This window comes from Oryx dammah, unplaced genomic scaffold, assembly GCF_014754425.2.
Source record: "Oryx dammah isolate SB20612 unplaced genomic scaffold, SCBI_Odam_1.1 HiC_scaffold_27, whole genome shotgun sequence".
NCBI lineage: Eukaryota > Metazoa > Chordata > Mammalia > Artiodactyla > Bovidae > Oryx > Oryx dammah.
The window spans coordinates 92,355,912-92,369,015 of NW_024070211.1; the positions used below are offsets into that span (position 1 = coordinate 92,355,912).

At 36.1% G+C, this 13,104-nt stretch overlaps 2 protein-coding genes across 16 annotated transcripts in view; one reads left to right on the forward strand and one right to left on the reverse strand.

Moving 5' to 3' along the window:
• The window catches only part of FMNL2 (formin like 2), a 329,619-nt gene extending 324,731 nt beyond the window's left edge, over positions 1-4,888 (forward strand). For 3 of the 6 annotated variants that reach the window (XM_040229083.1, XM_040229080.1, XM_040229086.1), the window contains one exon: positions 2,838-4,888. Coding sequence is in view for 5 of the 6 variants with exons in the window: in XM_040229080.1 (XP_040085014.1) it covers positions 2,838-2,947 (110 nt within the window). In the remaining variant the exon portion in view is untranslated. Of the gene's footprint in view, positions 1-994; positions 1,089-1,954; positions 2,015-2,837 lie in introns of all 6 variants that reach the window. The other 3 variants (XM_040229085.1, XM_040229081.1, XM_040229084.1) reach the window with 3 other exon arrangements.
• Positions 4,889-10,014: 5,126 nt separating this feature from the next.
• PRPF40A (pre-mRNA processing factor 40 homolog A) overlaps positions 10,015-13,104 on the reverse strand; it is a 59,514-nt gene continuing 56,424 nt past the window's right edge. For 6 of the 10 annotated variants that reach the window (XM_040229093.1, XM_040229096.1, XM_040229095.1 and 3 more), the window contains 2 exons: positions 12,324-12,455; positions 10,953-11,045 (listed from right to left, as the gene is read on the reverse strand). In XM_040229093.1, coding sequence (XP_040085027.1) covers positions 10,953-11,045; positions 12,324-12,455 — 225 coding nt within the window. Of the gene's footprint in view, positions 11,046-12,323; positions 12,456-13,104 lie in introns of all 10 variants that reach the window. The other 4 variants (XM_040229088.1, XM_040229087.1, XM_040229097.1 and 1 more) reach the window with 3 other exon arrangements.

A 13,104-nucleotide genomic window follows, 5' to 3' on the forward strand; every position in this document is an offset into this window, starting at 1 on the left:
CTTAACTGCCTTATGTAGTTCATACCCATCATCCACAGTGTGATGGAGATCATGGTACAAGCTCAACTCAGGGAGCTCTTTAGATCGAGAGGCCTGTATAAGCTGAAATAGGTAGTCCGTAGCTTGATATTCACTTCTTTTCCTTCTGAGTGTCATGACCAAGTTTCAGCTGTCAGCAGTTCCCTGTTGGAGCAAGGCTGTGAACTAAGCAGTGAAGATAAAGGCTTGGGAGACCCCACTGTCTTCTCATTCATGCTTATCCACTGGTGGCTCTGTTCCATGTCAAACCCAGGGCATTACTACTGTGATGAGCTATCTGGATCTGCTGCTTTGGTCAAGATGGTGGCTACATATTCATAGAAAATACCTTTTATTGGCAAATGCTACTGTTCTTGAAAATAAAAGAAAAACATGATCAAACTTTCCCAAGAAATAAGCCTGGGCTTAGTTTTTGATGGCTGAATAAGGAATAAACTTCTCTGTCAATTAGAAAAGTGACAAAGGAAAGACATACTTTGAGTGTATGAAATAGCCACTCTTTGACTGCCATGCTGAGATTGACATGGAACTGGTTACATGTTTAGTTTGTGGCGTTCTCTTCTGAATTGCACTTGTTATGTGTGCTCCTGTGTCTGAAGATAATGAAGGATGTGGTATGTTGTTGCCTGTTCTGCGGTGTGCCTACCCACCAGTACTTATTAACAAGGCTAGAGACTGTTATCTACTTGACTGAGGTTTATTGTCAGCTTTGCTGCCGGACTGTTTTTCTGGAGCCAAACTTCAAAGCAGCTTGGATCTGGGTGGTCAGAGCTGGGTGGGAAGGCATGCTCACCCTTCCCTTGTTTTCTCTAACACTTCTTGTAGCGTGGCTTCCTTTCTTCTTCTGTTGGCTAACATGCCCGGGAATGTTATTCACAAAGTTGAATTGCTTTCCATTTTCATCCCATTTTTACTTAACCATCATTTTGTGTTTTTTTTTTTTTTTTCTGTTTAGCTTTAAAGAAGAATAATATCACTAAATTTCCAAATGTTCACTCGAGGGTAAGGATTTCTTCTAGCACACCGGTGGTGGAGGATACACAGAGCTGGCAAGCATCACTTTTTACTTAGCTTCCTCCTCTCTCTGTATGCAGATCAATGATTTCAATCTCTGGCTGAGGGTAATACTGGTGAGAGTCTGAGCAGGGAGAAGTCTTAGCACCTCACATTCCAAAGATGTGAGGCTAAGCCTCTCTGTTGGACTGTTTGGTCTCCTGCCGTGTTCTCACATGTGATGGCTTGGGGAAGGGTATTTGATGGTTATACTTACTTTGGGTGTGAGGCTGTCCTTCCCTTAACTCCTTCTTGACCTTTGAGTTACTTGGTGAACCCCATTTTGATCCAAAGAAATTGAGACCAAGTCCTGGCCAGGGAACATGATCTATAGTCTCTAAGGAGGATTAGGGTTTTTAGAACTAATTGCTCTGAGGACTCAGGAACCATAAAACTGCAGGTCACTGCATATCCTGAGCCAGAAATGGAATTGTGACCTCCATTACCACTCTGGGTGAGGAAGCAAAGGCTCGAGAACAGTATTAGTCATGCAAAACCATCCTTTGGCCTGAATTTAGGATTAGGGCAAGGTCACAAATTCCAGTGAGTCAGGAGCTTATGGGTTGGGGACAGTGCTGAATTGAGCTGAGTGAGCACTCACTTAGCTCTGGCTTATTTTGCCATGTGAGAATTAAACGGGCCCAAAACCAGTTTTCCAAGAGAAGTCAAGAAACCTTGGTTTTTATGTTAATTCCCAGTTTAAATTTCTAGGAAACTGTATTTAAAAATTTAAGGTGTCGGCCAAACATCTTGTGGACCAGCTATGGCCCATCCATTTTCAATCTGAGCAGTGAAGGGATAAAAAGGTGAAATGTTTTAATTCTCGTTTCCCTTTCTAAAGATAGGATTTTTTTCTAAACAGAAATCAACAATACTAAGTTGATCAAAGGGAAATACATACTAAACAGAACAAGGGGAAAAGGTATGAAGCCTGCTTTTTCCTTTCAGTGTGTTCTGACTCCATTAAATGGAGGCTACCCTGCCTTATTCAAGAAAGCATGCCTTCATATGAAGAGTGCTTACTAAAGTCCCTCTTGTGCATCTCATTCGTCCCTTCAGCTTGCTTGAACTGATGTGCAGTGGTTGATTCATTCAAGCATTTTGTTATTGTTAGGAATCCTGCCATTCACTGGCAGTACAAATTGGGGAATCCAAGAGGGCCCATACAATCTTTACCCTCTGATGAAAAACATCTTGGGTGGCAGGAAAGAACGTTCAGGAATGGAGTGTTATTTTGATTTAGTGAGGTGGTTGACTGATATATCTGATTCACAAAATAAACTGACCTCAGCTCATTTTAATGGAATAATGGAAGCCGTGGCTGCAGACTAGGTTTAAGCTCCTTCCTTAATTAAAATCTCAGGATAAGGTAGTCTGTCTTGCAGTTTAAAATTCATTGCAATTGTTGGTATTCACGTTTTCAGAAAGAAAAATGACTACTAAGTAATAGCTACTTCCCATTGGAAGAAACATTTCAAAATGACATTGGCTAGACTCTCTGGCCAGTGACAGCAGCACTCTACTTGTATTAATAAGAGCCAGAATCACACCAGTATTACATGCTGTTTTGCTTGACTGTAAATATCAAAGGCAAAGTACATGTTTTTGGCTCAAATTCAGTTTGAAGGGCCCATTAGCTGACTCTTCTACACAAGCTGCTTTGATTGGCTGCCAGCTGCCCTTTGTCTTGCTTAGACACAGTATTACAGATTGCAGTTCTCTAATTGGTGCTCTCCTCTTTACAGATCTTAGAAACCAACCATACAGACGAGCCGATGCGGTGAGGAGAAGTGTTAGGCGGCGCTTTGATGACCAGAACTTGCGTTCTGTTAATGGTGCCGAAATGACCATGTGAACCAGAGACCTGCTAAATAGAGGGTGTGCGTGAATGAAGATGTCCATGTGAACTTTCTGTGCTACCATTTAACTGCAGCCTTGAACATAGATAAAATATTCTAAGGGCTCAGATTTAGCAAACATATAGGAATTTTTAAATGATGGGCTCTGCTTTCAACCTTTGTTAACAAGTGCCTAAAAGTGGAAGTACCTGCTCAGATTAATCAAAGCAATAGGATTTGATTTGATTAGTATCTTTTTACACGTTTTGTTATTTTTTAAACCAAAATATAAATTTCATATTACATTCATTACCTGCCATTGTGATTGTCCCATGATGGCCCACCCTGGTTTCCTGATAAGTTGTAAATAACATGGAATGCATCTGCTGTGGGCTTCCTTTGCTGTCTTTTAAGAAGTTAATTTTGTTTTAGCCATACCTGTCAACTTTGTATTTTTAAGGGCTTGCAGCACAGAAGGAAAAAGTCATGCGATAAACTCCTTTTTGTCTATACCCAAGCTCCAGCCAAGTACAAATGGGATATAACTGCAGTGGCACAGAAGTCAGTCAACTTGTTTCACATTCTGCTTCTGTGCTGGGGCACGATGCCTCATGAGATATTCATTGGTATGAATGAGACCATACAATGGCATATAGATGTTGTACAAGACTTATTTGCAGTACTGTGTTCTTCAGCTAGAGGCAGCTTTTTAAAAATACAAATGTTTATTAATTACCACTGAAATTAACATCTCAGTAATCAGTATTAGGATTTCTGAGGACCACTATGGGTCAATCCTGAGAATAGAAATCAGTGCCTTGCTAGCCAGGGAGAAGTTCACTAGCTCTATGAACAAGCATTCAAGATTGACTTCTGCTAGCAGAGTAGTGTTAGTAACCTGGCCTTAGCACTCTGACAATCGCAGGGTTCCCCCCTCCTTCTGTTTGTAGATTGGATTAGATATATTTGGCATCACACATCAGAGCTAAGAAATTCTTGTATTTCCCAGACTACCTTGTGGGGAATTGCAATTAAATTGCCGAATTACATTGGTATTAAGCTTAAATCTTACGTAATGGGACTAAATGGCCAACAAAGCCACTGTTGTTGTTCCTTCATCTCTGGCAGGGCACTTGATCCAAAGTCAAAAACTGGACTGAAGCTAATTTGTAATTTTCATCACACACATTCTGCTTCTGGCTTACCTTATTGGTACATTACACCAGTATATTAATTGTAAAGTTTATTGTATAGTATTTAACCACTGAATTTCTTATTTTATGTTGTGCTCATGTGAACTCCTTGGTGAAGGTCCCATTTCCCTTGGATAATGTGTAGTTATATCTCTTTTTAAATGTACAGATATTTTGCTATAAAATCGGTGCAGTTTTTTATGGTTTTTACACTTCTCTTTAATTCCCACCTAAGCCTCTGGGTAATATTGTAAATATTGTTTAAAAATGCATCAGCCTATGCTATACAATCTGAATGTTATTTTAACTTATAGGTTTTTTTTTAATATATATATTTAACTTCAAGGACAGTTTAGGGATCAGTTACCACATTTCACTTTAGCGTATCTATTTACAAAAAGATTAAACTGCCACCTGCTAGCACATTGTCATAATGTGTACTTTAAAAAAGAACATGCCAAGATTGTGTCTGACTCATTCAACATTTCATTTTGATGAAAAGAGGGATTTGACCATGAGATTTAACACAAATAGTTGGTCCTTTACCACAAAGCAGCTGTTTTCCAAAGCTCAATACTGATGAACATATGTTAAAATGGGCTATTTATTAATCTACAAATAGACAATAATATTGGCATGTCCTTTTCTGTTTGTCTCTTAATGGGCCTGCTTCTTAGCAATATTAGAAATGTTTTATAAAAGCAATTCATGTTACTTTCCTGGTCTTTTCATGGCATATGAGCAAATAAACTATTTACACTACTATCCTGTACTGTGTTGTAGTCTTTCAGTGTATACTTTAGGGGGTTTATGTGGCAGTTTCAGGTATACTCTTTTATCTTCTAGTATGCTTGAATTCATAACCTAAATAGACTTGGTAAAATGTAAGGAAAACTCCTCCTTCTGCAAAACTCCTGGTCACTTGTATGGAATGTAGGAATCAAGCAGATTTTAGTACTGAGTATTTTAGCATTGAGATTTAGCATCTCCAGAATCCTAGTTATGAATTTATTCCTTCCAGAGAAAAAGCACTCTTTCTTGGTGAGATACTGCCTCTCTCAACATTTGTTGTAATGAGGATGTTGCATATACTCAGTCTACTAGTGGACTGCAGATAGGTACCAAGCACCGGAAACATCTGTGCACGCATGTGTGTGTGCGCAAATTTATAATTTAAGAAACTGTCCAAGTGGTTTAAAAAATAAAGGGGCATAAATTAGTCTTTATTGTGATAATCTGGAACCAAACTTGCAATATTCCCAAAGTAGTCTTGTAGCTGTAACTTTTAAAACAGAAAAAAGTTAAAATTTTGCAATTATTAAGACTCTTGTTTGTTTTGTACCAGGAGAAGTGCCTCATGGTAAAGGAAATCAGGTCATTAATATTCTGTCAGGATATTTTCAAGAATAAACTAGAGCAATAAGTTAAAATAAGGTGGATATGGCTAGGTTTTGGAAATTTATCAGTAGCACCCATTTTTAAAGATTTTTCTAATGACTCAGAGGTAAGTCTATTTGTTTTTCACTCCCAATCTTTGCAACTAAAACTCTATCTTAATCCAATAAAAGTCACTGCCAATGACACTGCAATGAATGTCCAGCAACCCTGCTCACTCAACAGTGCTCAGTGGTTAATGGAACTTGACATCCGCCACTGACTCTGCTGGTTCAACATACTGGATTTTGTAGAATCACCTAATTTTACACTGTGAAATATACTTTCACAGTACTAGATTTATAATTTACATCTATTAATTTTAAATTTGATAAAATGAAATTCTTAGCCCTAACACATGTTTTTATCAGAAATGTGTGCACAGACAAATAGTATACTATCAGCCCACTCTGTCCCAAAGGATTAACCTTCCACTTTTTCTAAACTAATACTCCCAACTATTGCTAAGAAAAAAATCTGAAGCAAGAAACAAATGCATGGACAAATGTTGATATACTTTTTTTGATCTAACTTTTTATGAAGAAAAGCAAGTATAAACATTGAGAAAACAACGTGGGCATATCACCTCACAGCACAGAACTGCTGCAACGACAGTGCTTAAAGGAAAAGGCTGACACAGATCCAATTTAGTAGAAGATGTCATTTTTCTAATAAATTATATTTATTTACAAAAGGTCTACTTTTATGTAATTGAAGTTCTTTACATCAGAACAATATATGAACAGAAGAGAAAATCTGGTAAGTACAAACACAAAGTAGAAACCTTGTTCCTTGTTATTACTCACCTTTCAGAAACAAGTCTTCATTTTAGTTGTAGAGGTAGGCAAGAGAGCAACACCTACCAAAAAAGTGTGCAGGCAGGACCAAAAAAAAAAAAGATTATAATTACCACATTTAGATACCCCCCAAGACAGCTTAAAAGAAGGGCATCAAGAAATGGCTTAGTTTGAATATGGTGTGAGATTAGACAGCCACTTTGTTTCAGTGTGAATGAAAACTGGAGGTAAGCTAGTTCCCCTCAAATGCAAACATCAACCTTAAACCTAGGACAAATTACCATCAAATTAACAGTCAAATATCAATCACTAATAATGATGAGATGGCCTTGAACTAAATCATACTGACTCACAAGAACAGTTTTTATATAGTGATTTTTTAAAAAGCATAAAAAATTCACTGCAATTAAGAAACTTAAGCCAGATAGAGAAACCCAGTATGGTTTGGAGAGCTAGGAGAGTATGTGGATAACTGGAGCAAAATCTTCCCCTTCCTAACTCATCTTTAAGTCGGCTCCAGTAGCACTGAAAGTGCATACATGCCCTGTCACCATTATTCACCTGTTTGTCAAAAATGGCCTGAAATTAGTTCTCAGAACTTAGGAATTTTGTTTTGTCTAATTAGGGCCTTTAGATCAAGCTTTGATCTAGCTAAAGGTTAACTCCTCAAAAGTCACTACTTTCAAACCACTACTCTTGTAACAGAAGTATGTGTATGATATGAAAGAAGGTTGTTTCAAATCATCACAGGATTGCCTTTCCTACTCAAAAACCACATGAAAAGTTGTATGTTCTCATATATAATAAGCGTTTGGACATTTCTGAAGGAATAGTTAAGACTGAGGCACAGTCACTAGAACATATCTTCAATGTACTTCAATTAGTTTGGGGTTCAGTATGGTTTATTGCAATGATGCTTTTTCAAGCCCTTTAATACAGATGACGAGTACCATGGATGCTGGATGAGTACATCTGTCAACTGATATTTTATTTTACATTCACTCAATAAATGCCTACTATGTGCCAGGCACTGTTCTAATTCACATTACAGTGAGTGAAACACAAATCCTTGACCCCAAGGAATCTGACCACCACCTACATCAGAACGGTGGAAAAACTTAACAGCAAGGTAAGAATAAGGAAGGTAAGAATTATTAGATTGCTATACACCATTACTAGAACCATAGAATGAAACTATGAACTAAGAATGCATTTCCATGAAAATTACTTGGGATGTTACTTTGCTTTTCCTTTATGTAAAATCAGTCCTAGAAAATGTAAAAAAAAATTTGACCTGCTATTGGGAGAGAGACTTCCGCCAGGGAAAAGAAAAAGTCTGATTTAAGATATAAGGAATTAATGTGCTTTGCCTCAATTTTGCTTTTACAAGTGTTTATTTAGTTCTTTAGCTTTGCAATTTACATTTAAGTTACATAATGAACACCCTATAACTCATTTAAAAAAATGCATTCATTACTCTTTGCTGGGTACTATTTAATTAGAAACTGCTCTCTCAAATAGTATCCAAGTTTTAAATAATCCTTAAATAAAGGAGTTACCCCTATCTGGATGGAAAAATAAAAGTGGCTGCCTAGTCAGCACTCAGTTGATCATTAACACTGGAAAAAAACCAGGATCACCTAGGCAAATAATTCTTAACACAAGATGCAGGCCCCCTGGTAACTGAATGAAAACTATGGACCTTCTTTTCAGAAAAATGTATACAGATATTTGAAGTTTTACAGTCTTACCACTGTGAATTAAAAGACTGCTTTACTCTAGGCCAACCCCTTTCATACTATTGTTGTACACGGGGTGCAATTAGCAAAAATCAAGATGAAATGGCTGTGATACTTTGAGTATTTTCAGATTTACTGGGAGGCATAAAATTATTTTCATTGTTGAAACACATGAATGATCTATAGGTTGACGCTCCTTTGGGTAATGATAATGAAACGGCATCACTATATTAAAAATGTTGGGACCACTGCTTTTATTTAAAAGTTTTATGTTGTTTAAATACACTTGGGAGAGGTGCAAAGAATTCTTCATATGTCATTAACTTTTTATACTAATTCAATTTTTCCACATAGGAATTAAATACTAGAATTTTATACTGGAAGGAATAAAAAACATCAAATATTTGAAGTCCTAATTTTGATTATTAAGCATGATATTAAATGTATTACTGAATTTAATCCAAGAGTTCATTAATATTAATGATAATGAGGGAAGATAAGCCCTTAACATTTATCTAAGCCTGAGGCTTAACTGAAAAGTATAAATTCCCTTTATCTGAATATAAACATACTTTCTGTTTGAACATAACTGTTCAGCTCTATTAAAACCAATATTCTAAGACATTTCAACTTTATTAGACTGAAGACCGAGAAACCTAATCAAATGGGTTAAAGATATTCACACATAACTCTTATTTTAATAAAATCTACCCATCACCTATATCCCAGGCCATAGTATCTTTCTGGCAACTTAATGCCATTTGATGGGATCATTACAGGATTATAGTCACTTTAATTACATACTTTATAAAAACCACGTTGTATTTTTGCTTTACAACTCATTAGCTTTGTTTTTAGGTCAAATAATTTTCATGGTTGGAACAATAAGGAAACTTGAGTTTGTACTGTCTTATGGGAATCTGAAGTTGTGATAAGATAGTATCTCTATAATATAGAAAGTTAATTTGGAACATGCTAAATCACATCAATAGTTTAATAGGAAAACTAAAAACTTTAAAGTTCTACTTTAAAAAATCATGATTCATGGAAGTAATTAAAAGTTTTACAGATTCTAAATTCTGTGAAACACAACCAATATTTCTGCCAATATCATATGTAAATTTTACTTTGATGTCCAGGTCAAGTGTTTGACATGATAAGCAATATTAACTATTATTATGAAGGGGCCTCTGAAAATTAAGTCTAGGCAACTTGCCTGTTGATAAAGTTGTTCTATGTTGTGGTTCTAATATACAATAGGAGACTAACATCAAGCGAGAAACTGGATTTGCATTTGTTGAAGATAGTGGTTTTTACTTTCTACAAAGCCATGTCATATTTCACAGCAGAAATGACTTGGCATTGAGAAAAGTTCAGGACTCCCCCAGCCTTCCCCTGCAGCTTTCAAGAGTGGATACTAGATTTAATTGAAACATAGGGGGCAGAGATGGGAAAAGTCATCCCAATCTGTCCCACTTTCAAATTCATGAGGATGGTGAAGGGAAAATGAACTTTTTGTTCTTCTAAATCCCAACGTGAAACAGGATTGCCCCAAATGCCCAAAATAAAAAAATACCTAAGGCAATACCAAAGACTATGTGCTAAAATTTACTTATTTACTTAAAAAAAAATCTCCTGCACTGAAGGAAAATAGTATAAATTACATTACCAACCTTCAAAAGTTAGCATGTAAAAAGTATTCTAGCTTCAAACCATTGCCTTTCTTAAAGTATTCTGTAGGAAATTCATAGATCAAAAACAAATACAGGGGCCTGTATGATTTATAATATTCTTAAATATTAGGAAAGTAACTTAGCTAGGTGAGTTAGATAAAGCAAAATTTTAGGGGTTTAGTATCTTAACCTTTAAAGAATCATACAATTTTTTTTTAAGAGCTGAGCAGTAGAAATAAATACTAGTACACACTAGAAGAGAAGATTTAATAATTGATAAAAATGTACAAAAATATTCAAATCAGAAATGCTTTAGAATGTGTACCACGAAGTCAATACTTCTCAGTGAGTAGGGAAGGTAAAAGACTTCCTCAATGAAAAAAAGCAAGAGAAAGTTCGGATTAAAAAAAAAAAAAACTGTTAAAGAAATTGCTGAAGTCAACATTGATTTGTTTTAGACAAGGATATTGCAGCCATCACTTAAAGTTTGGTGGCACATTCTTTAGTAGGTCCTTAAGGCAATATATTTAAGCTAATTTACAATTTGATTTGATGTTAACTTTTTAAACATCACCTCAAAATAATGCCCTCACAGTAGCCTTTTCAAAATGTATTCAGATGTTCCATAAAAAATAATGGTGGCTTTATTATAGCAGTGCTGAGCAGCACCACTATAGTTAAGGGTCTACCAGGTTTCCATTATGAACACTTATTTCTGAGTTTACCATAAAAGATCATATCATTAACCAGTTGGGTAGTGCACAAAAAAGCAGTTTATCAGTTGCTGGTGCTTTTTTTTGTACTACTAGATATCAAAATTTTTCCATTATATCTTCAAAATCCAACTTCTATAAAGTAAATCAAATCACCTCATGACTTACACTTTAGAATAAAGTAGAGACACCTGCAGTTATCAGTAAATTGCCACCTTTAATCCATCCTGCAGTGCCCTATGAAAGGGTCACAGACAGACAGTTATGACTGTATGAAAATATGATTCTTGATACAGAATCAAAAGTTATTTTCAATTTCCTCTGCTTTTATAAAGTCCACAATAACAATACTTAAATGCACTTTTTTTTTCCTGTGATATAATTAAAACCCAGTGTTATTTCAATTGAACTTAAAATAGAGTCCCTGGTCTGAATTAGACTTTAAATCATACTGTAAACATATTTGGTATAATTTATTGATCATCATCCAGTTGCTCCAAAAGGGTCCTTCTGCGCTTTTCCAATTCCCCTTCACTTAGTTCACTGCCAGAAGTATCCCAATTACCCTGAAAAACAACAATGAATACAACTGTGTCAGTACTCAAAAGGGTAAGTAGTAGTGAACCTTTGAATAAAGAATACAAAATCTACATGGATTCTCTTCCACAAAAACTAAGGCATCACAGACTGATTTCTTTCCCAAAAGCCTACTAATGAATTAACCAAATACTCCCTGGTTACTTGTGGAGTAAGTAACCAGGGGAGACAGTTTTCTCAAAAGGGAACTCTTCTAAGGTGTTTACTTTCAGTTTAATATGTAGATCAGGGAGAATAGTATGTATCCATTTCTTTTCCTTCCTTCTACATAACTGAATATGAAACATCTTATTTCCATTTAATGGAAGCTGGGTGTTCATTTCCTAAGTATTCTTCATTAATTTTTCAGAATCTAGGTTATCCTGTGCTTTATATTCAGAATCTAGGTTATCCTGTGCTTTATACTATAGTAAAGTATTATCTTTTCAGCATTATTATATTGTACCCAGAGTTATTAGGACAAGTTAGGCTGGAAAAACTTTAAAAACAACAAAAACCACACAAAACATTTTGAGAAGGAACTCAACTCTTCAAAAAGTAGAGTGTTCACCTATATTTTCCATCACCCTTCAGGGATCCCATTTAATCTAATGTAAAGACACTTAAGTCACTAAGTAGGTACAGAGGAAATAATCATTCCTCACCAAAGATGTACACCAGACTCTTCAGTGCTGTTTGAAAACAAACACGCCTCCACCCTATTCCCACCGAAGGAGAAAATCCTAAGGGAGGACGGGGACTTATCTACACAGCTTAAACTCTCAGTTGGTAACTCAGAGGCATTATACTTGCTAAGCCCACAGAATTTGTGGCATGAACAGCAAGGTGAAGAAGGCTTGTGTTATATGCTCTGCCACACACATACATATGGGGGAAGCTAAGGACTATGTAATTAGATATTAAAACACTGGATTTGCCTTATAAAATCCCCCTTTTGCCCTCACCTCTTCCCTCCTAATGATTATTTCTAAAAGCTGTTGGAAAGCTACCTGTTGCAACAGGATTTACAAAGACGCCGTATCAAGGGAAAACCCAATTTGAGTTTCTTAAATTAGGCAGAAAACATCCACTGGCATTTCTTAATGAGAATGTACAAAGCTAGAATAACATGCCATGTTATTTTTTTAATGAATATGAAATTTAGGATGCTTAAATTGGGTCACACATGATGACATACGTTAGAAAACTGCTTTGTGTGAAAAGCAGCTAACTGGTAGATACAAAGAGGAAGAATTCTAAATACTTACAGAATCCTTTCCAGTCTTTTTCTTAGGAGATTTGTGTTTTGATTCTGATCTTTGTCTAGTTCTGTCTTTTTCGCCTTCCCGGTCTTTTTCTTTTTTATCCTTTTCTCTTTCAGCATCTGAGTCTGGAGAGTCCTTTGTAAATAAAAGAGAATGTTAAAATGGTTACTTTATTAAAACGCTATTAGGGAAAAATCCTTATATTGGTAATATTTAAGAATACCCACACTTAACATGGTATTTATGTATTCAGCAATATGTGAACCATGAACTTCCAGATGTTCAAGCTGGTTTTAGAAAAGGCAGAGGAACCAGAGATCAAACTGCCAACATCCGCTGGATCATCGAAAAGGCAAGAGTTCCAGAAAAACATCTATTTCTACTTTACTGACTGTGCCAAAGCCTTGGACTGTGTGGATCACAAGAAACTGGAAAATTCTGAAAGAGATGGGAATACCAGACCACCTGACCTACCTCTTGAGAAACCTATATGCAGGTCAGGAAGCAACAGTTAGAACTGGACATGGAACAACAGACTGGTTCCAAATAGGAAAAGGAGTATGTCAAGGCTGTATACTGTCACCCTGCTTATTTAACTTCTATGCAGAGTACACCATGAGAAATGCTGGGCTCGAAGAAACACAAGCTGGAATCAAGATTGCTGGGAGAAATATCAATAACCTCAGATATGCAGATTTCACCCTTATGGCAGAAAGTGAAGAGGAACTAAAAAGCCTCTTGATGAAAGTGAAAGTGGAGAGTGAAAAAGTTGGCTTAAAGCTCA